Source organism: Pongo pygmaeus, chromosome 9 (genome assembly GCF_028885625.2).
Source record: "Pongo pygmaeus isolate AG05252 chromosome 9, NHGRI_mPonPyg2-v2.0_pri, whole genome shotgun sequence".
Classification (NCBI taxonomy): domain Eukaryota; kingdom Metazoa; phylum Chordata; class Mammalia; order Primates; family Hominidae; genus Pongo; species Pongo pygmaeus.
In genome coordinates, this window is record NC_072382.2 from 71,380,092 (window position 1) to 71,405,335 (window position 25,244).

At 34.3% G+C, this 25,244-nt stretch overlaps 2 protein-coding genes across 2 annotated transcripts; both read right to left on the minus strand.

Moving 5' to 3' along the window:
• Positions 1-9,762: 9,762 nt before the first annotated feature.
• LOC129008839 (olfactory receptor 52J3-like) lies at positions 9,763-10,698 on the minus strand. Its single transcript, XM_054441279.1, has one exon. It carries the CDS (start codon positions 10,696-10,698, stop codon positions 9,763-9,765), a length of 936 nt encoding a protein of 311 aa, XP_054297254.1.
• A 12,954-nt stretch (positions 10,699-23,652) lies between these two features.
• Positions 23,653-24,588, minus strand: LOC129008313 (olfactory receptor 52E2-like). The gene has a single exon (XM_054440394.2). The coding sequence runs from the start codon at positions 24,586-24,588 to the stop codon at positions 23,653-23,655; it is 936 nt and encodes a 311-aa protein (XP_054296369.2).
• Positions 24,589-25,244: the final 656 nt, after the last annotated feature.

Genomic DNA, 25,244 nt, shown 5'->3' on the forward strand with positions numbered 1-25,244 from the left:
TTGTTGGTTTAAAGTCTGTTTTATCAGAGAGTAGGATTGCCACCCCTGCCTTTTTTTGTTTTCCATTTTCTTGGTTGATCTTCCTCCATCCCTTTATTTTGAGCCTATGTGTGTCTCTGCACATGAGATGGGTTTCCTGAATACAACACACTGATGGGTCTTGACTCTCTATCCAATTTGCCAGTCTGTGTCTTTTAATTGGAGCATTTAGCCCATTTACATTTAAGTTTAATATTGTTATGTGTGAATTTGATCCTGTCATTATGATGTTAGCTGGTTATTTTGCTCGTTAGTTGATGCAGTTTCTTCCTAGCCTCAATGGTCTTTACAATTTGGCATGTTTTTGCAGTGGCTGATACCAGTTGTTCCTTTCCATGTTTAGTGCTTCCTTCAGGAGCTCTTTTAGGGCAGCCCTGGTGGTGACAAAATCTCTCAGCATTAGCTTGTCTGTAAACTATTTTATTTCTCCTTCACTTATGAAGCTTAGTTTGGCTGGATATGAAATTCTGGATCGAAAATTATTTTCTTTAAGAATGTTGAATATTGGCCCCTACTCTCTTCTGGCTTGTAGGGTTTCTGCCAAGAGATCAGCTGTCTGATGGGCTTCCCTTTGTGGGTAACCCAACCTTTCTCTCTGGCTGCCCTTAACATTTTTTCCTTCATTTCAAGTTTGGTGAATCTGACAATTATATGTCTTGGAGCTGCTCTTCTCGAGGAGTATCTTTGTGGCAGTCTCTGTATTTCCTGAATGTGAATGTTGGCCTGCCTTGCTAGGTTGGGGAAGTTCTCCTGGATAATATCCTGCAGAGTGTTTTCCAACTTGGTTCCATTCTCCCTGTTACTTTCAGGTACACCAATCAGACGTAGGTTTGGTCTTTTCACATAGTCCCATATTTCTTGGAGGCTTTGTTCATTTCTTTTTATTCTTTTTTTCTAAACTTCTCACTTCACTTCATTCATTTGATCTTCCATCACTGATACCCTTTCTTCCAGTTGATCGAATTGGCTACTGAGGCTTGTGCATTCGTTACATAGTTCTCTTGCCATGGTTTTCAGCTCCATCAGGTCCTTTAAGGATTTCTCTGCATTGGTTATTCTAGTTAGCCATTCGTCTAATTTTTTTTCAAGGTTTTTAACTTCTTTGCTGTGGGTTTGGACTTCCTCCTTTAGCTCGGAGTAATTTGATCATCTGAAGCCTTCTTCTCTCAACTCGTCAAAGTCATTCTCTGTCCAGCTTTGTTCCATTGCTGGTGAGGAGCTGCATTCCTTTGGAGGAGGAGAGGTGCTCTGATTTTTAGAGTTTCCAGTTTTTCTGCTCTGTTTTTTCCCCATCTTTGTGGTTTTATCCACCTTCAGTCTTTGATGATAGTGACGTACAGATGGGGTTTTGGTGTGGATGTCCTTTCTGTTTGTTAGTTTTCCTTCTAAGAGTCAGGACCCTCAGCTGCAGGTCTGTTGGAGTTTTCTGGAGGTCCACTCCAGACCCTGTTTGCCTGGGTATCAGCAGTGGAGGCTATTTCTCCTTTGTTTCAATACTTTGTACCTTTAATCCATTTCTATGTTATAATTTGCTTATTCTTGGTATTTACGTAAGTGGAATCATATAATTTTTGCCCTCTTGTGTCTTGTTTGTTTTATTTACTTATTTTATTTTATATATTTTTTCTTTCCAACTTTTATCTTAGTTTCAAGGGGTACATGTGCAGGTTTGCTACATGGGTAAATTGCATGTCATAGGGGTTTGATGTACAGATAATTTTGTTACTCAGCTCATCAGCATAATACCCAATATGTAGTTTTTCAATCCTCATCTTTCTCCTACCTTCCACAATCAATTAGGCCCCAATATCTATGATTCCCTTATTTGTGTCTGTGTATACTCAGTGTTTAGCTACCATGAATAAGTGAGAACGTACAGGATTTGGTTTTCTGTTCCTGCCTTAATTCACTTAGGTGAATGGTCTCCAGCTTTATCCATGTTGCTGCAAGTGATATGGTTATTTCTTCTTTAGCGTTCCATAGTATTCAATGGTGTATATGTACCACATTTTCTTTCTCCAGTCTATGGTTGATGGGTATTGTAGGTGATTCCAAAGAACATATACACATGGGCTCCATTATATGAAAAGTTGTTGAGCATCACTAATCTCAGAGTGAAGTAAATCAAAACCACAATGAGATATAATGTAACACTTATTAGTATAGCTTTTGTCAGTAAGGTAAGTGTTGACAAGTGTTGGTGAGGGTGTTGAGAAAACAGGACCCTTATATGCTATCGATGTGAGTGTTAATTGGTAGAGTCATAAAGGAAAATGGCATGGAATGTCCTCAGAAATGAAAAATAAAATGACCTTGTAATCCAGTAATTCCATTTCTTGGTGTACATCCAATAAAAGTGATCTCAGTACCTCAAAAAGTATCTGTTAATACAGCTGTATTCACAATATTTAAAATATGAAAACCACTCAAATGTCCATTGAAAGATTAATGAATAAAGAAAAACAAAGATATTGTAGTGTTTGTATACATATATTTATAAACCCAAGTGCATATATATATATTTGCACACACACACACACACAAGAACAGTGGAATATTATTCAGCCATTTAAAAAGATAGAAATTCTGCTATTTGCACTGTAATCAATGAACCAGGAGGACATTATTCTAAGTGAAATAACCAGACATATGAAGACAAACAGTAAATGAGCTAATTTATGTATAGAATTGTATGTTAGTTAATTTAATTTTGGTAATTACTATATAACTGTATTACTATATATAAATTATGTGTAATATAACTATACAATAACTATATAATTATATATAACTATACAATTGTACAGCTGTACAATTGTATAGTAATTACCACAATTAAATTAACTAACATACATCAAATAGATGTACAAATCTTCTCAGAAATCAAGAGAATCATTGCATAACCACAAAAATTCACCTCTTCAGAAAACATCACAATTACAATCATCTATGTTTCTATTTTTATTGCTTAAAAATATATGCAGAGAAATTGATAGAAATTCAAGGATATATAAGCAAATTCATAATTATATTTATAGAATAAATACCTCTTTCAATAATTAACATAGCAAGCAGACAAAATATTAATAAAGATGTATGTAATACCAATAACATGATCAAACACACTGACATGGTTTATGTGAATATGTATTTCACTTAAGGTGAGGTAAATACATATTCTTTCCAAGTGTGCAAAAAATATTTATTGACACAAAATATACTCTGGTACAAAAAATAAGTGCCAAAAATAAGATTATTCAAATTATAGAAAAGTTTTGTAAACAAAATTAAATTAAATTGAAAATCAATAACAGAAGGTAGCTGGAAATCTCTAAATTATTAATAACTGAGGAATACATTACTAAATAACTTGTGGGTCAAGAAAGTAATCAAAGATAAATTAGAGTGTGTTAGAAAATATTTTTAATTGAACAACAATTAAAGTATATCATATGAACATTTAGGGATGCACCTAAATATTCTTTAGAGGGGAGTAATAGCACTAAATGTCAATAATAAAAAATAAGAAATAGCTCAGCCAATTGACCTATACTTAAAGTGAGAACTTTAAGAATATTTGTAGACATTCTGTAAATTTAGAGATATATGTAACACTGCAAAGATAATCATTATAAGACTACATAGTTGGTGGAAACTTTAAGAATCTAGAAAAAGGAGAATAAATGAGCAATACAAACAGTAGAAAATAAATAATAAAGAAAACGGCATCAATCAATGACAGAGAAAACTGAAATACATAAGGAGAAATTAATGAAACTAAAGATTTGTTTTTTAGAATAATTAAATGCAATTAAAACCTCTGAACAGATTGATAAACACAAAGAAGACACAAATTACCAATAACAAGTATTAGATAAATGACATCTATGAAAACTACTGATATTAATAGGAAGTGCAACAGATTCATGCCAGTAAGTTCAATAACCTAGATTAAAAAAAATGGAAAGACACAAGCTACCAAAGTTCACTCAAAAAGAAATTGACCACTTGCATTTTTAATATCTGTTAATCCATTAAAGTTAATATTTAAACATGTTCCCATAAAACAAACTACAGACCTAGGTGGTCTAATTAATAAATTTTATGTACATTTTTAAAAGGACTCAATTCTGTGACAGAGTGAGAAACATGATTTGTTCTAAGTTGTATGTGGAACTTGATATTTGCCATTACTGATCCTATTTTACTAGTGATATTTAACATTGATATTCAGAAATACTTTTTTTTTGCCTCCTTTTGGCTTCAGCAACCTAAAATTATTATTCTCTGGGTAGTATGCACATAGTAAGGTACTAGTGTAGCAAGAAGTGATCAGGCACAGTTACTGTAAAAATGGCTTTTATGATTTCCATGTTTGTTCCTCCAAAACTCATGTTGAAATTTAATTTTCATTGTTACAGTATTAAGATGTGGAATCTTTAAATGATGGTTAGGTCATGAGGGCTCCATTCTTATAAATGAATTAATGTTGTTATTGCAGGAATGGGATTTTTATTGTGGGAATGGGATCATTCTAAAAGGGCATGTTCAGCTCCTTTTAGTGCTCTCTCTCTCTCTGTCAAAACACACACACACACAAAACACAGACACATGCACACACACACACACACTCTTTTTGCTTTTCCACCATGCAATGTCTTTCTGCCATGTGATGTCTTCTGCCATGGTATGAAGCAGCAAGAGGGCCCTGGAACATTGATTTGGAATTTCCAGCATCCATAACTATGAGAAATAAAATCATGCTCATTATAAATTACCCATTATATGCTATTCTCTTATAGTAGCACAAAATGGACTAAGACAGTGGTCCACTAGAGTGGTAAATAGTATTAAATTCTGGTAACAGAAAGGGAAAAAAGGATATGGCAATTTTAAATTGAGTCAGAAACAACAAATGTTGGTAAAGAAACAGACAGAAATAAAAAGAAATGAGGAAAAGAATAAAAAGGACACAGATGAAAAATGAGATGATGTGCAGAAAATCTAGATATAAGGAGAAAGAAAGAAGAGAAACTGATATGACAGAATCCAGTATCACCACAAAAGAACCAGAAGGAGAGCATCCCAGAATAAGAAATGCAGTACTATCTACATGATTTCAACATGTCTCTCTTACAGGAGCACCATGACTTGAGACTAGCTTCCTTAGATATTGGAATTTATTTTTCCAATGCAGTTTAATTTAATGTCTCTTTTTAAACTCCCAGTTTATCTCTTAACTTTCCCAGGTTGTGTTGCTATGTGACCTTCCTCTGGACCCATACTATTGTTGACACAATTTATCTGTGCTCTCATGTCAGGTATGTTTTCAAGAACTAATACTTGAAAAACAGGAAATTGAATGAAGTTAAGGCTAAGAATGTCATGACAGCAATTAACACCAGTTATGTTGTCTCATAATGATTGTCTTTGCAGTGTTATGTATATATCTAAATTTACAAAATGTCTAAAAATAGCAACTTATAAACTGGTTAACATAGAGTGTATGCCTATGTAAAATGAGAACATTTGAAATGGTTTACATAGGCAAAAATAGCTTTAGAAGGTAGAAGTAAGAAAAGGTAAATTTTCTACCAATGGTTACATTCTGGTAGATTAATGGAAACAATTTGGCAATAAGGTGGATTATTCTATTTCACATACTCATGCCTGTTCTCATTATGTGTAGAGTATACATCTCTAACTCTGTTTTGATGCTTAGTTATGTGATTTCCCTTGGCCAATGCAGTCTTAGCAGATATGATGAAAATAGAGGCCTTATCTAAGTCTGAATCCAAGAGCCAACTTAACTTTTCCCTTTCTATGTTTTGTTATGTGAAGAATATGTCCAAGAGAGCTACTGTTCCTTTAGCTGAGACCCTGCAATGAGACACTTGCATGTCTGAACCTGTCACAATGCCAATCTAACCCACTCCATGAAGCGGAATTGTCCCTAGTAGTTCACTGTACAAGAAAAACAATTACCTTTCACTTAAGGACATTATGTTTTGAGATTTTTAATTAAAAAGTGTGACTTTAGAAAGTTTTGATGAATACCCTTTCTATTACTCATCTAGTTATGAAAGATAACATGATAGTAATATAATGAGTGTAAATGAAGTGTTTAGTATAGTGCCAAGAATATAGAAACTGTTTCCAAGAGCCAATTATCAAAAACTTCATACTTATCAGAGACCATAAGAGTATCTTCCTTTTTAATTTTTTTTTGTATACATGTGTAACCATGGGACCAAGAGAGACTAAAAACAGGAAGTAGTACAGAGGAAAAATTACAATGTTACAATTGACCAAAGTGAAATTTAGGTAAGGACTGGCAATGAAGAAGTAATCACACCTTTGAAAGTCAGCAGCTACTGGCTTGATCTGAATGAAACATCGCTTCTAGATAACTTCAAGATATAACTATGCCTCATTTGGCTAAGCGCATAGTTTAAGGCTATGAACTTACTATGGTTATAGTAAGGCTATGCATATAAGTAAACTACCAAAAATGACTCTTAACCTCTTCCCCAAATCCTGTGGTTTACTTTCCTAAAACACTAACTCAGTTTCTGCTTATTGGGATTCAATCAGTCCTTCTACACAGCTTAACAACAATGTCTTCTATGAAATGTAATCTGATCAACCTAATGCAAATGTTTCTATAACATCTATAACACATTGTATTAAGGTTATGGCTCATTGACTTGATATTAACTACGTCTAAGAGATTTGCAAGATTTTAAACATTTTATAATAAAATAATGTTACAATGACAATATTTATGAAAACTGAATTTTATTCTTACATTCTACAAAATCAAGACAAATCTGACAATTTAGTAAATTTGACCAGTATTTAACTGCCACTCCTATTTCATGTTGTCTATAAATTCTTTATATGTACAGATAATGATTGCAGCATCTACAGAAACTGAGAATAAAGTATAAAATTTTGGCAAGTATGTGGTTTGTAGGCAGCTGGTATGCGTGTGCAAATTGGCGGAATTTATTGCGATATTTTCATTATCATACTAAACATGATACCATACATTTCTGCTGAGAGACCACAAAATGCAATATTAGTCCTGAAAATCTGATGCTACAAAAGTAACTTTTTATGTCTCTTGACATTTGGAGTACATTTTCAGGAAACAAAATTAATACAGATTGACTATATAAATAATAATACTAATAACACATACAATATTAGAGGGGCTCTGCTAAGTTTATCCACACATTCTCCCACTTAATACTGAAAAATGTAAAATAACTAACAGTAATATCACTTTGGAAAAGATAACAAAATGAATATTTAAACTAACATACTTGCCTTGGGCCATACTGTTCATTATCTTAGACTTAGAAATCCAAAGCTGCTTTTCTGTCTCCATAGCCAGTTATTTCTGTTTTACATATAAGGAAGGGCGGTAGCTTTGAGATGTCATGGAGTTGTAACTTTTCAAAACTTGAAAGATATTGGAAGTGAAAACTGAAACTACAGGAAGGTATTGCAAGATATTTTAGGAACATTTGGTCAAGAAAATAATTTTCCATAGTTTCATAGGTTGACAATGTAAAACTTTATGTTAGAATATAGGTTGTCTGTTTTTTTCTTAAAACCTCATGTATTGTCACCTTGGGTTGCTATGTAACCTATCCAAATGTCATTATTTAATTTGTTATATTACACTAGAAACATGCAGCCTACCCTATACAAAGATCAGTTGTATTATTTTGAAGTGAAACTTTTATTTAAAAAAAGCATATTATGTGAATTGTGCTTTCAGTTTTTGCTCATGAAAAATAATTTCTTACTTAGAAATCTGCCCTTCAGAACCCCATCTCTATTTTTATTATTGCAATCATATATTTCCTGTAGTGGGTTTTACATAGGTTAAATAGCTGAGGGAAAACTGGAAATTGAGACACATTTCCAGTGCTTTTCTCATTGACACTTACTTGTATTTTTCTTGTAGGGCATGAAAACAAAAAGTAAAATGATGGTTGGAAAAAAATGAAGAGTTTGACTATAAAATACATTATTAGAACATGAAAAAACATCTGTGAAATGTTTAGTAGAGTACATTATTACTTAAAGATTACTTACATATGTCTCCTGTCTGGCCAACTGTAAATAGTGTAAACTTTTCCTCTAAAGAGACGATAATATAAATCTAGTTTATTTGAAGAATGATGTATAATGAAGCATTATTAAATTTGAGTAGTAATTAAGACACAACATCCAAGTTGAGAAAAACACTGATAAGAATGCTATTGAATAAACTATTGACAAAAAGAGTCCTTGGAAAATTCATTATATTCTTGCTCCTATCTTTAAGAGAACAGGACACTTCCTTAAGAGCACAGAAATCAGTTCTTTAGGAAAATATATTCAGATACTCCTTGTGTTATTCTCCACTAGTTCCTTCCAGAAGGTTTTACCTGAAATCTCCAGTCGACAATCTTTGCTGAAAACATAATTAATCTGTCTCCCATATTTCTGAACTCTAAAGATTTTTGTTCTGATCCATTTAGTCATGCCAGAAATTGTAAAGTTATTTTTCCACCATCATGCAATGAACATGGCATCAGAAAATTAGTTCCTAGTCTCCTGAGCAGTCACTCTTCTGCTTTGCTTCATCATTTTTCTTTGCATATCAGTTTCTGCCAATAGTAAATTGAGAAAGAATATTCACAAAATTGCCTTTGGCTCACAGGAGTTGTAGCAAAGTTATGTCTTCATAGCTACACAAAATATGTGGAAAAACACCCAGCAAATTCCTGTTAAAGTAGCTGACTTTGAAAATTTATTTTGTATCTGAAATTATCTGAGATTCATCAATTTTTGCAAAACATCAAGCCTCAAAGGATGTATGTATGTTACATTGCACAAATAAAGAGACCTTTGTAGAAGAAGTTGCCCTGTTGTCTGATAGAGGGTTGCCTAAAAGTATCACACATACATACACACATGCACACACACAGACACACACACAGAGAGAGAGAGAGAGAGTGATTAAACATAATTTGGAAAATAAGTCTTAGAATTCTGTGCATTCAGCTCCTTTTATAAACAAGATTTGTATTCTTGCACACAAGTATTTTTTTCAGGTACTTTCACTTCATGCTTTCCCAGAAATGAGAAGGGAGGCAGTGGTACAGTGAGGGCACATAGTGCCTACAGGATCTTAAGAAAAGTAAAACAAAAAAAGGCTACTGAAATGAAAGGGAAAAACCATATGTTTTAAAAAATGTGACTCAGTATCCCAGTGATGTACTCAGAAAAATAAGATGTATTTAAATTGTTAAATTAGAATTCTACGAAGATCTTTTTCATTTTAAATTTTCATTCAGTTCTTTTTGCAGAGAAAGTCTAGACAGTTGCAATCAACTAATTGTGACTCACTGGAAGACTAACCTGTTTTTTAATACACAGAAACGGAATTTCACTTGATTTCTGTAGTTAAAAATGGAAAAGGATTCCAGTGGGATATGTTCTCCTGCTATAATCAAACTTTATATTCAGAAGAACACTCAACACGAATGAGGAGAGACAACATGGAGGTTTAAGACCGGAAAATATTCTCCAAAGTTTATTCCTTTAGGACTTGCAGAATCTCTTGATATGAAATTCATTTACAAAATAATTATCTAGTGAAGTCTCAAAATTGACTTCTCTCAGCCATATCCACACCCTCAAGAAGTAAAGAAATAAGAGATCTTACTTTGAGGTGAAGGTATGCACCACATGCTCACGAATCTGCTTGGTTCTCACACCATAGATAATAGGATTGAGGGCAGGCGGAATGACCACATAGAGGTTGGCAACAAGAATGTGGACATAACGGGGAATTTTTTTGCCAAATCGGTAGGTGAGGAAGGAGAAGAGGGAGGGTGTATAGAAAACACACATGACCCCAACATGTGAGCCACACGTGCTCAGTGCTTTATGACGAGCGTCTTGAGATGGGAGGTGGAAAACAGCTCGGAGAATGTAGGTATAGGAGATTCCAACAAGTGCGACATCCAAAATAAGAAAAGAAGCCACAAAAAGCCCATAAATAGCATTGATGTGAATGCTAGCACAGGCCAATTTAGCAATGCCCATGTGCTCACAGTAGGAGTGGGCAATAATCCGAGCCTCACAGAAGGGCAGACGATGGGTTAGGTAGAGAATGGGCAACATGAGCAGGATTGGGCACATTATAATGCCCACACCAATGCCTGCCAACACTCGGGGTGTCAGAATAGAGGTATAGTGGAGTGGTGTACAGATGGCCACATAGCGGTCAAAGGCCATTGCCAGCAGCACAGTGGACTCCATTCCTGTGAAGGTGTGTATCAGAAACATCTGGGCTACACAGGCTCCAAAGCCAATTTTATGTGCATCAAACCAGAAGATACCCAACATACGAGGCACTGAGGATGTTGAGAGGGCTAGGTCTATGGCTGATGAGATGGCTAGAAAGTAGAACATAGGGTCCCGAAGAGTATGATCAGACCAGATTGTCAGTAGAATTGTAGCATTGCCCAGCAGAGCCATCAGGTAAATACAGCAAAAGGGCAGGGCAATCCAGCCATGGAAAGCCTCAAGTCCTGGGATGCCTGTCAGAAAAAAGGTGTCTGGGTGGAAAATGGTGGTGTTGGTGTGGAACATCTTGCCATTGACAAGAAAAGTATCAGCTGACCACCTCTAGAAGGAAAATTAAAATTTATAAATGTTTAGCTCAAAATCTCTCCAATAAGCTTAATTTTATCTCTATTTTTCTTAGAAAATTATTGCCAAATCTTGAGTCCAAAGTCAGATCTAGACACAGACTGAGCATTCTTCAACCGGAAGACAAATTAGCTTTATGACTCAGAGGGAGACCTGAGTCTCCCTCTGAGGTTCTGGACAATAATATACTCATTTGTTCAAACCCCGTACAAAACCTGGAATGAATTTTGAAAATGAAGGTTATGTTATAGTGAGATGTCAGTCTTTTTTGAAGACAAAGCAGACCTTAATTATACAGATCAACGTACAAAATCACAGAAAGACAGACACTGATATCTGCCTACAAAACGTGACAATATACACAAAAACCTGAGTGTAACTACCCATGAAGAATGACAGAAAATCTAGCAGAATCCTTAAACCGGTTTATTTGTTATCAGTAATTTCCATGGAGCATATTTGGAAAATCAGACCCAAAATAAAAACTTACGCTTTATTAATTTATTCTTTATATGTTTATTCCTATACCCCATGGACACACTGTATTACATAATACTTCAGATATGAAAATAGTTACACAAAGATGAAAAACACTGCAGCTGGAAATCACCCCTAAAAGAGAAATGTGTGTTTTTGCCAGTAGTCTTCTGGTGAGAATATAATTTATAAATAAGACCAAATTTTCTACTGGTTGATAAATTCCCAGGAATATTAATTGTATCTAATCTTGTTGAGAGTGGGGAAATAAGGAGATTTGTTGAAATAAGGAAACTTGAGAGAAATTTTAAAAAGACAGTGATAGTGGTTGACACCAGGCTAAAAAGATCCATGTTACTGATTTCCCACACTGCAGTTCTGATATTCCCTTTCCCTCCTTCCCTCCCTCCCTCTCTCCCTCCTTCCCTTCCTTCCTTACTCCCTTCCTTCCTTCTTACCTTCCTTCTTCCTTCCTTCCAGAAAGAAAAGATAACATAGGACTATTACAAAAAGAAGGAAAAAATGGAGGAGTATAGATAGAAATGGCAGGAAAGTAGGAAAATATTTTTAAAAGAAAAGTAGGAGAAAGAAAGAAAAAAAGAGAAGAAAGGAAGGGAGGAAGGTCAGTCTTAAATCTAATTGAGTCCAGAGAAAATAAGAGGAGAAAGTCCAAATTTTGAAAAGTATTTTATAAATGACATTAAAAATATAGTTTTCCCAGCCAGTAAATTATGCAAGATTATATTAAGTTCATATCCAGTATTCTTATTTTTCTGCCACCTTCTTTGTAATCAAATGTAGAAATCTGCACGTATCTCTGGTCCTCTGATAACATTGTTTACTATTATCATTGTGGTTGCTGTTATTAGCAATTATGCCTTGATACATGATTATCCCTGGAAGTGGAAATTTTCATTTATACCACAACTTAAAGTTCCCTTTGCAGATACTTTAAAAATTTAAGTGTTCCAGCCTGATCCATTAAGACCTCTTTCTGTCAGGAAATATTTCTACAATAGTGAGATATCAAATATCAGCTTAATATGTTCAGCTGTAGCCTGTTCCTTAGCTGTTAGACAAGAGCCTCTGATCACTGTCCATATCTATGACACATTTAATGAGAAACTCACCTCCAACAGAGAGCTCTATCATATCAACTAAAGGGAAGAGAGTTTTATTCTGCAAGTATACAGGGCCCTGTGGGGCATGTCTAGAATTAAAGCCAACTCAAATTTCTTCCATCAACCAGTAATTACTTTGCTCAGAGTCTCCTGGGAAAGATCCCATTTTCTACACCAGGGATAGAGGGACTAGAGCAGAAGTAGACACCCCTTCCCATCCTCTCTTCTGACACATACATTGTCAATAGGAAGTCAGATACACAAAGATAATGCTCCCAAAACATATTCACATGAGGCAAACTGAATCTCTTGGGTAAATTTTACATCTGAATTTATGAGATGTTGTAATAGTGCAGGTTTAGGTCATCAATTACCAATGGATGTATCCCCTTTCCAACATCAATGCTTTAGCACTCACCAATAATTTATTAAGATATCATGGTTATCAGATAAGATAAAGCCTCTTATCTCTTTTCCATGCAGGCTCATCTTACTGGCTTTGAATTAAGAAAAATGAATTTTAAAATACATAAAAATAAAATAATAGGAAGTGCTATATTTAGAGTTGTGAAATATACAAAAGCCAAAGGAAAAAAATGTATTGATAGTATTCATAATTTACAGTGTAAATTAAAATATCTCTTTAACATAATGAGTAAAAATAAAGTAATACTACATTACTTAATTGTAGAATGTAACACTATATTAATAAAATAATAAAAGTAGTATAGTAATAAAAATAACACTATTACTTAATTGCAGAAAAAATCATATGAAATGTGTATTGTGTATATATATATACACACACACATACCTATATACAACCACACAGACATATATATATATATACACACAGAGAGTGAGAGAGAAAGTAAGACAGGAAGTTGGGAAGTCTGAGTGAATATTAATATAATTAATCTAAATTCTCATGTATATAGCAGGTAATTAATAAATCCAGTTTGAACAGAATGAATCATCACATTTTTAAATAAACCCATCATAAAGTAATGTATAATTAAATGCCAGAATATACATCTAGAAGATTTCATAGTGAATGTATTCAGGGAGTAGAACTGGAGATTAGGTTGGCTGGGATTAAGGATGGTTGATATTAACTGTACCCTTTCAGCATGATATTTTAAATTAACATGCATGTGGCACTGTTACTATTAAATTTGAAAAAAAAATTATGCTTTCTGAGACATCTAAGCAATAGGCACTCCTAGAATAAGCAATAATGAAGCAAACGTAGTTTTTTTAAATTTGTTTCATAAGTAAAACTTTATGTTTCCAATCCACTGACATGGCAGAAACATAAGCAGTTGTTTTAGATGCCGTCCCATTTGCAGATGTATCTAAACTCATCTGTAATGCTGAAAATTTTGGAGATGTGCTTTAAACAATTTTTGCCCCCATCATTAGTCCTTTGAAGTTGTTGATTTTAGTTGTCTTATTTCCATCCGAATCATCTGTCAGTGTCTTCCTCCTGCTGCCTTCCTAAACACATTCAGATTATGTGTTTTCTATGCTACTTTGAGATTATAAAACATAATTGGAGTTCAATTAAAATGTTTCAAGAATTCAGATTCCATGCTCTTTTCTGATACTGTGTTACTGTGGAATCTTTATTGTTGTTGTTCAATTATAGGTCCCAGAAATAATTCTGTAAAGCTATTTTGATGCTCTGTGCACACAGTTGCAACCATACCAACATGGGGATTTTGCTCTTTTGCTAAACTTAACAGGAATAGAGACCTGATCTTCTTTCTTCCTAAAAGCTTAAAACAAAATAGGACTCAAAATTTACTGCCATCACTGGGCCTACCCTAAAAGACACGACATAAAATACATTTTTTTTTCTCAAGCAGATTCCATTACTATCTACGTTTTCTTCATCTCCTCCAGGTATCCTTCCCCACATCGTCAGCCTATCCCTAGGTATCACTGGGTAGCATCAAATTTGTAAAGAAAATGTATGTAATATAGGAGAAATACTTAAATCTGGTTTCCTATGCTAGGGTTTCAAAACCCAAGAGTTTCTATATATTTTTTCTCTTTCTTTTATTTTTTATTCCTTCCATGGGATTTCAAAACCCAACAGTTTCTGTATATTTGTTCTCTTTCTTCTATTTTTATTCCTTCCATGAGGTCCAAAATGCAGAATGTTCGAATAGAATGAGAAAAGTAAAAATGATGCAAAATTAAAATGCCCCAGCTACTCGGGAGGCTGAGGCAGGAGAATTGCCTGAACCTGGGAGGCAGAGGTTGCAGTAAGCCAAGATTGTGCCACTGCACTCCAGCTTGGTGACAGAGCTAGACTCCATCTAAAAAAAGAAAAAAAGTTAAACGCCATCTCACTTTGCTTCCCAGCTTCTTACTCATTAAAATTCTGTGATTATTTTAAAAATTCACAGAAGGTCCTTCAATGTATAGTATACTTTACCTTTGATTAGAAAAATATTTTAACTGGTCATAAAACAAATCATGGAAAATGAAAATAATGAAAACTCATACTTAAATACAAGTATGCTGCTTACCAAAATTTTCATTAAGACATTGAATAGGGAAGCCACTGCTTGAGATATGATGTTTCCATTATATATATATTATATATAATATACAATATAATTGATATGTATTATATAATATATCAGTTATAGTACTTATAATATAGTAAAATATTGCAATGAATTTACTATAAGTTTATAAAAAATGACAAACAACTAAATATAAAAAAAGAGCCAAACTTAAGCTGGAACCTTAAAGGAAGAACATAGTTAATGAGTAGAAGAAAAAAATTTACACCACTACTCATCAGGAAAAATGCTAATGCAAACCACAATGTAACAACCCTACAACCCATTCAGTATGGCTAAAATTAAGACTTCTAATCCTGAGTGTTCATAAAGATACAGGATAACTATTAAACAGTTCGGTAACTGGAAGAGCCTATTAAGGCTAACTATCCCCTATTGTATTAGCCCATTTTCGCACTGCTATAAAAAACTATCTGACGCTGGGTAATTTATAAAGGAAAGAGTTTTAATTGACTCATAGTTCTGCATTGCTGGGGAGGCCTCAGGAAACTTACAATCATTGTGGAAGGTAAAGGAAAAACAGGCCCCTTATTCACAGGGTGGCAGGATAGAGTGAGTACAAGCAAGGGAAATGCCAGACACTTACAAAACCCTCAGATCTAGTGAGAACTTATTATCATGAGAACAGTATGGGGGAGACTGTCTCCATGATTCAATCACCGCCACCTGGTCCTGCCCTTGACATGTGCGGATTATGGGGATTACAATTGAAGATGAGATTTTGGGTGGGGATACAACCAAACTATATCACCTATAAACCAGTAATTACTCCTAGGTAAATACTCAAAAGAAATAAGTAATTATGTTTACTCAAATACGTATATAAAAATGTTTGTACTGATTTTATTCATAATAGGGAAAAATTAAAAAGTCAAATATCTGATAGTGGTAAAATATATAAATAAAGTAGTGTGTATCCTTTAAAGGAATGTATTCATTAAATACTGTCTGTGAAGTGATGAAACAAAATAATGTAACAATAACAAGCAACAAGCAAAAAAGAACATACACAATTGAACTGCCATTACATACAAAATAGACTCATTTAACAGAAATATTGTTGAGTAAAGATTAAACAGACACCTATCAAATTGTGCTCTTAAGATTTTTAATCTTCAGTGTTAGAGTTAGGACTTACAGTCAAAGAAACAAGGAAGCACTTTGCTTGGGTCGTTTGATAAAGTTTTTTTTAAATTGTTTACCTTTATACTCATTATAAAAGGGAAACTCTGAAGGAAGTTCTTTAGAGAGGAAGTAAGGTGAATTAATTTGTGTTTCCCTCACTTTAGGAGGCACCTGTTTTTAAAGGAATTTGGTTATAACTTAAACCTACTTCCCTGACTCTGGTAATCAAAAGTGTGCAGTTCCTCAGAAAAAGTTTACAAAAAATAAATGTTCAGATGGGCATTCAATCTCAAGGCATTGTTTGTGTTTCATAACCATCTCATATTTGTGTAAAAAGAAATAAAAGCTAATTTTTTTAAATATATAAAATTGGTACATATAAGATGACATGTCCAATCATCAAGCCTAAAATAAAAATGTAAGTTTGAGCACCCCCCACCCCACAAAAGATTCCTTATCATATATACTGTTTGATCTTTTATTTGGTTGATTTCATGTGGAATTTCTAGGACAGAGAAAGACAAAACAAAACTATATTTGAATCATAACATAAGAATAAAGAGCGTTGAAGTGAATATTAACTCAAGGAACGAGTGAGGGTTGGAAATACAGAAATAATCAGAATGGCACAAGGTTAACAGAACTATCAGAAGAAAAATTTTGATTTGCTTCTACCGTGTTGTAAAGAGCCTCATTAGAATGAATGCACATTGTAAATGCACTGAAATAAGCTAAGTCAAAGACGTGTGTTTCTAATATTTTCTTGTTCTTGTCCTAGAATGTACTCACCTATTATTTGCCTAGAGAAATTAACTTATCCTTCTATAAAGCTTGATTATGCATTCCTTCCTGATCACCTTATTCATGCCTCCCACCACCAATTTCTTCTTCCTCCCCTCTTTCTTACACATTTATAACACACATTATTTTTATTTGGAACATTATACAATATAATGCTGAAATACCTCATCAACTAACGAGCAAAATCCTGAAATCATTACATAGATCATTGTGTACCATTACATAGAACATAGATAGGTACTATGGTACCTAATATTGTGGTGTGTGCAATGTTGTCTCATAAAAAATTTGTTGACAAAATGATTAATTATTGACTCCAATTGACTAAGTCACTTCAAAGAAAGGGGGGCTATTTATGGAGGACAAAGATTAGTTACATTTTAGACTATAGTATACCACATTATCTCCAGGTATGCAGATGGTTCCTAACAGGCCATGACTGTTACAAGTCTACAGCACAGGGGTTGGGGACCCCTGCTCTAGGCAACCAACTTCACTTCTATACTTATATTTATTTCTTATTTGTATAATTTTATTATATAAGAATACCTATTATTTTAGTCAATTTGAAAAATAAATATATATAATAAAATAAAATGCACACAAATATATTTATAAAAATCACTAATCACTAACACTAAAATATTTTTCCCTTTATCTTTGTACACATTTATGCCTTTAAATGAATGTCAATTTTTTAAATTTCTCTTATTTTCACTCAATATAAAATAGTGAAACTTTTTCTCCGATTTTATCAGTGTATCATCTTAATATGTAATATATGCTCATTTAATTATTCCACAATATTGTACATTTTCTCAACATTTTAAAATTGCAAGTTGTAATATGTATATGATACATATGATTACATAGATATAATTATATGTAAATCTCTGGAAGCTTATTTTTGTTTTGTTTGAGATGTAGTTTCATTCATGTTGCCCAGGCTGGAGTGCAATGGCACTATCTTGGCTCACAACAACCTCTGCCTCCCAGGTTCAAGTGATTCTCCTGCCTCAGCCTCCTGAGTAGCTGGAAATACAGGCAGGTGCCACCACACCTGGCTAATTTTGTGTTTTTAGTAGAGGTGGGTTTTCTCCATGTTAGTCAGGCTGGTCTCAAACTCCCAACCTCAGATGATCCATCAGCCTTGGCCTCTAAAAGTGCTGGGATTACAGGCTTGAGCCACTGCACCTGGCCAAATCTCTGAACGTTTATTATTTTTGTAAGTGTTTCCATACTTATCTTTTAACATTTGTATCTTCAGAAAAGATATTTCTCACTGAATATACTCTTTATAATTACATATTGAACGAATAAATTAAAATTAACCATGAAGAAATTTTGAGAAGTTAAATCACTTGATGCATGGCATATTACATTGATTACCAGAAACCTATCCTACCTAAGATGATTAGTATACAACAGTAATGGTAAATTCAACCTCCTTATCGGGGCAAGTTTAGAAATTGTCATACAACCTAATTCTGGACAATCAGTCATGAAAAGAAGATGTCTATATCTTTGTTGATAGAAGTGTTTTAACTTCTAAAAGGCTGGAGAGAAAGCAAATCCTTAATTACACCATGGGCTGCTAAAACAATCAGTATTGAATCCTGCCCAACACTGGGCTTACTGTTATATGAAATAATATATTTCATTACAGTTAAAGTAAACTTACACAATTTTTTAAAAATTTGCAATGCAAGGCATACTAACCAGGAGAATGGTTATAAGCATTTTTAAGACAATTATTCTACAACATTAAAAATAATAAGAGCTATTTATGACAAACCCACAGCCAATATCATACTGAATGGGCAAAAACTGGAAGCATTCCCTTTGAAAACTGGCACAAGACAGGGATGCCCTCTCTCACCACTTCTATTCAACATAGTGTTGGAAGTTCTGGCCAGGGCAATTAGGCAGGAGAAGGAAATCAAGGGTATTCAATTAGGAAAAGAGGAAGTCAAATTGTCCCTGTTTGCAGATGACATGACTGTATATCTAGAAAACCCCATTGTCTCAGCCCAAAATCTCCTTAAGCTGATAAGCAACTTCAGCAAAGTCTCAGGATACAAAATCAATGTACAAAAATCACAGGCATTCTTATACATCAATAACAGACAAACAGAGAGCCAAATCATGAGTGAACTCCCATTCACAATTGCTTCAAAGAGAATAAAATACCTAGGAATCCAACTTACAAGGGATGTGAAGGACCTCTTCAAGGAGAACTACAAACCACTGCTCAAGGAAATAAAAGATACAAACAAATGGAAGAACATTCCATGCTCATGGGTAGGAAGAATCAATATCATGAAAATGGCCATCCTTCCCAAGGTAATTTACAGATTCAATGCCATCCCCATCAAGCTACCAATGACTTTCTTCACAGAATTGGAAAAAACTACTTTAAAGTTCATATGGAACCAAAAAAGAGCCCGCATCGCCAAGTCAATCCTAAGCTAAAAGAACAAAGCTGGAGGCATCACGCTACCTGACTTCAAACTATACTACAAGGCTACAGTAACCAAAACAGCATGGTACTGGTACCAAAACAGAGATATAGATCAATGGAACAGAACAGAGCCATCAGAAATAATGCCACATATCTACAACTATCTGATCTTTGACAAACCTGAGAAAAACAAGAAATGGGGAAAGGATTCCCTATTTAATAAATGGTGCTGGGAAAACTGGCTACCCATATGTAGAAAGCTGAAACTGGATCCCTTCCTTTCACCTTATACAAAAATCAATTCAAGATGGATTAAAGACTTAAATGTTAGACCTAAAACCATAAAAACCCTAGAAGAAAACCTAGGCATTACCATTCAGGACATAGGCATGGGCAAGGACTTCATGTCTAAAACACCAAAAGCAGTGGCAACAAAAGCCAAAATTGACAAATGGGATCTAATTAAACTAAAGAGCTTCTGCACAGCAAAGGAAACTACCATCAGAGTGAACAGGCAACCTACAAAATGGGAGAAAATTTTCATAACCTACTCATCTGACAAAGGGCTAATATCCAGAATCTACAATGAACTCCAACAAATTTACAAGAAAAAAACAAACGACCCCATCAAAAAGTGGGCGAAGGACATGAACAGACACTTCTCAAAAGAAGACATTTATGCAGCCAAAAAACACATGAAAAAATGCTCACCATCACTGGCCATCAGAGAAATGCAAATCAAAACCACAATGAGATACCATCTCACACCAGTTAGAATGGCAATCATTAAAAAGTCAGGAAACAACAGGTGCTGGAGAGGATGTGGAGAAATAGGAACACTTTGACACTGTTGGTGGGACTGTAAACTAGTTCAACCCTTGTGGAAGTCAGTGTGGCGATTCCTCAGGGATCTAGGACTAGAAATTCCATTCGACCCAGCCATCCCGTTACTGGGTATATACCCAAAGGACTATAAATCATGCTGCTATAAAGACACATGCGCACGTATGTTTATTGCAGCATTATTCACAATAGCAAAGACTTGGAACCAACCCAAATGTCCAACAATGATAGACTGGATTAAGAAAATGTGGCACATATACACCATGGAATACCACGCAGCCATAAAAAATGATGAGTTCATGTCCTTTGTAGGGACATGGATGAAACTGGAAATCATCATTCTCAGTAAACTATCCCAAGAACAAAAAACCAAACACCGCATATTCTCACTCATAGGTGGGAATTGAACAATGAGAACACGTGGACACAGGAAGGGGAACATCACACTTCAGGGACTGTTGTGGGGTGGGGGGAGGGGGGAGGGATAGCATTGGGAGATATACCTAATGCTAGATGACGAGTTAATGGGTGCAGCGCACCAGCATGGCACATGTATACATATGTAACTTCCCTGCACATTGTGCACATGTAACATAAAACCTAAAGTATAATAATAATAATAATAATAATAATAATAATAATAAAAGAGACCCAACAAAGGACCAATAATAATGTAATCATAAAGGTGTTGTTATATTAAGCTCAATTTAATTCACAAAAAATGCCAGTCAAAACAACAATAATATACAATTCTCATCTATACATTTTTTTCTATAAATTTTAACTAGTGTACCTATTATACTATGTATTTATTCACTTAGCAAATGCTTATCATCATTTGTTGAATGCAAGACTGTACTATAATGCTGGGGGATATATAAAAATGAAAAAGTTTGACTATAGATGAAGATGGGAGAAAGAATGAATAAAGGATACATCAAACAATAATAAAAAAAATACTTGCCAAAGGTAATCTACAAATTTACATTTCATTTTGCATGAATAAATTAATTGAATATGTGCCCTCACTCCCTCAATCACTGCTTTTAGAATTAAGTCCTTTACTTCTCAGTGCATTTTCTCTATAGCCTGTTTGTGCATAAAACTTTTTTTCCAATTGTAACTTACACCAATTGATACATTTAATACCAACTTTCTTGTAGTATACTATAAGTAATTATGAACACATGAATTTTTTATTTTAAACTAGATCAATTCATTCAGCTGACATGTATTGAGTAGATATGTGAGTTACATTGTGAGTCACTGAAGGAATAAATAAATGACAAGTTTCCTACCATCCAGGGGAGACAGGATGATGGGCAACTATTGAAAGGTGTTGTTATATTAAGCTTTACGTATATTTGTATTGTAGATTTTATCAAAAAATTGGCATATCTCCACAGAATAAGGATCAAGAATGGTGTTAAGTTGGGAGAGATATTTGGCATGGAGAATGTAGTCAATTTCAAAATATCGTATGCCAGTTACTATTAACACTATTTAGACAATAGCAGCAGAGACAGAAAGGAAAATATCTAACAGAATAAAATTGGCTGAAAAGATGACTGAAGGTGGCTAGTGAAAAAAGGACTTTACAAATAGAGTCATCACCTAAAAACAAGAAAGGAGGAATGGAAAGTTTAGAAGAGGAACACAGAAGTGAGGTTATAAGAATATGAGCAGGCTGGGCATGATGGGTCACACCTGTAATCCCAGCACTTTGGGAGGCCGAGGCAGGTGGATTACCTGAGGTCACGAGTTCGAGACCAGCCTGACCAACAAGGTGAAACCCCGTCTCTACTACAAAATACAAAAATTAGCCGGGCATGGTGCTAGGCACTTGTAATCCCAGCTACACGGGAAGCTGAGGCAGGAGAATCGCTTGAACCAGGGAGGGAGAGGTTGCAGTGAGCCAATATCATGCCATTGCACTCCAGCCTGGGTGACTTAGCAAGACTCTGCCTCTAAAACAAAAAACAAACAAACAAACAAACAAAAAAAGAATATGAGCTGAGATTACAAAATATTGCGAAGACAGCTTTCCTCATATTATAGATGTAGAAAGAGAAGAATAATGTAAATAATTATTTCCGAATGTATATTTCTCTTTTTAGAGACTAAGAGGTTACGTTAAAACATATATATGAAAAATACAAATTTAATTTATGATGGACTTATGAAAAATTGGCATTTTTTTCTATTTCCCTCCAATAAGAACTTTAAGGAAATCAAATTTTCACAAAATTTTAAATTAATTGCATGTTAGTTACGTGTGTGTGTCTATAATGAATACATATAAACATATATGTATACATTTAACACTAATTGTCCTTTAGCTGGATCCCAACTTCAGGGAATATTATATGATATAAAATGAAATTTTATGAATATAAGCATCTGTAATTGTAACAATGTTGTCAAGCATCAGGATTTAAAAAACACTGTAATGCAAGTAATAAGATGACTCTAGTAATGGCGAACAACTATTTTGTATTTACTATAAATAACATGCAGAGCAATATTCTAACTATTTTAGAAACAGTATATAATTAAGCCCTTCATGCTTAATCTATGAAATAGACCATACTTATAACATAAAGAAATTAAGGAACATTGAACATTAAGCATACATTAAAGATAGAACATATATTAAACATATTTAAACATATATTAAAGACAGAACTAGGAATAAACCCAAATTTTTTTAATATTAAAATCATATGAGTAAAGGCAGGAAAAAGAAGAAAATAACTGCAGGATTAATCTAAAAATAAATTAGAAAACAAATAAAACTATGGAGGGAAAAACAAGCGATCTCTCTAGGATACAACTGGTTCCTTAATTATGTTTAAATCACAGGTTAATCCATAAAAAAACTAAATATATTTATAAGAAATTTTACAAAAATTTATAATGAATCTGTTTGTGGCTCCATTTACTTTCTTACGGTCTTTTCATGGCCAAAATCAGTATTAAGTTCATAGAACCAATTTTGGATGTTAATAATCTTCATAAAATAATAATATATCATAATATAGTCTTTGTTATGGAATAAAAATGACTGATATTTCTAGATATAAAAAGAAGTAAAAACAAAAAGGAAAAATAGGATGGCATGCAAAGTAAGAAGAGAGAAACAGATACAGACAGGCCTGGAGATAAAGGAGTGAGAAACATGAAAACACCTGCATGAATGACATAGGTGCATAGTGCACAAAACAGGGCAAGCTTTCTAAAATCCTGCCTTAAATTTACTGCCATAATTGATAAAAATTGCATAAAAAACTCTGATTGACTGTCATTTATCATATAAATTGAATATCAAAGCTTAGGCTTTAGCTTTCTTAATTCAATAACATACTTACAGGAAGGAGCTGTCAAACAAGCTTAAATTTACTATAGGAAGGTATTTCTGTGCTCAAAAAGTCCTTCTTATATGTATTAGATGCTATTCCTTTTCAATTCCTTATTTTTGTAAGAATATTTTCTTCACACAGTCATAGATCTGCTTGGTTCTGACTCCATATATGACAGGATTGAGCATTGGTGGCACCACAACATAGAGATTGGCTAGGAGCATATGGATATAGTGGGGCATATTTCGGCCAAAAAGATGAGTCATAAAGGAAAAGACGGCTGGTGTATAGAAGGCAAGGATTACGCATACATGTGAACCACATGTGCTGAGGGACTTGAGTCGGGCTTTACAGGAAGGAAGATGGAAAACAGCATGAAGTATTTGCACATAAGAAAGGGCCATGGCTATGATGTCAAATACTAGGATTGAAATAGCACCCAAGCCATAGATGATATTGATCTTGATACTGGAACAAGACAGATGAGCAAGACCCATGTGCTCACAGTAGGTGTGGGGAATGACATGATTCCCACAGAAGGGCAACCACAAAATGAGAAAAACAAATGGAATAACAGACATAAATGACCTCACTAACACACCAAGACCAATCACAGAAACAGCCTTTTTGGTGAGGGTGATGCTATATCGTAGCGGGTTGCCGATGGCCACAAAGCGGTCATAGGCCATTCCCACGAGGACTGCTGACTCCATGCCAGTAAAGTTGTGGATGAAAAACATCTGGATGAGGCAGGCATCACAGATAATCTCCCTGAGGCTAAACCAGAAGATCCCAAGCATCTTAGGGATGGTAGCTGTTGAAAGGCCCAAGTCAATGGTGGCCAACATGGCCAGGAAGTAGAACATGGGCTGGTGTAGGCTGCTCTCAGTCTTGATCACAAGTAGAATAGTGAAGTTCCCTATGAGTGCAATTATGTACACAGCACAAAAGGGAAAGCCTATCCAGATATGAAGTGTTTCTAGTCCTGGGATCCTCAGCAACAGGAAGGAGGAGGGGTGAAACTGGGTGTCATTGGGAAGGAACATCCTGCTTGTGAATGCATAAGTCCATGATCTTTATGACTGCATGTGTGCCAATCAGCAGGAAAACAGGTAAAATTCTGCAGAATTGAAAACCAAAAAAATTCACACAATTAGAAATGTACTACATAAAGAACAATCGAAAATGTGAATTCTCAGTGAGAAGGGTCTGGATGAATTTAAGCAGTGGATTGTAATAAAAAGTTTGACATAACATGTTCCTCTGTTTTAATGCTTTTCTTCTCATCAATTTGCAATGGTCTCATCACTGACATTATGCTACAATTTTATCTTAATACCCATTTCATTTATTACCTTCTCTTACCATCACACAGAATTTACTTTCAATTCAGACATACATAGAGTTGTCAGGCCCCATAGTGATTTCTATTTGTTCCATTTCATTAGACGGCAACACACAGGTGTTAACATACAAAATGGGTAAGAAGTTGTTAATGAAAACACCGATTCATTAAGATGTAATCTAAAATATTGAAAATATTTTTTCAGTGCAGGTTAATTTTATTAATACATAATAGTTGCACATAATTATGGGGTACATGTGGTATATTGATACATACATGTAATGTGTAAAATGTGTAATGATCACATCAGGGTAATGAGGATATCCATAATCTCCAACATTTATCATTTATTTGTGT

Coding starts and splice junctions, on each gene's coding strand:
- LOC129008839 (XM_054441279.1), bottom strand. CDS start 10,698: ATGTTCCACACCAACACCACCATTTTCCACCCAGACACCTTTTTTCTG.
- LOC129008313 (XM_054440394.2), bottom strand. CDS start 24,588: ATGTTCCTTCCCAATGACACCCAGTTTCACCCCTCCTCCTTCCTGTTG.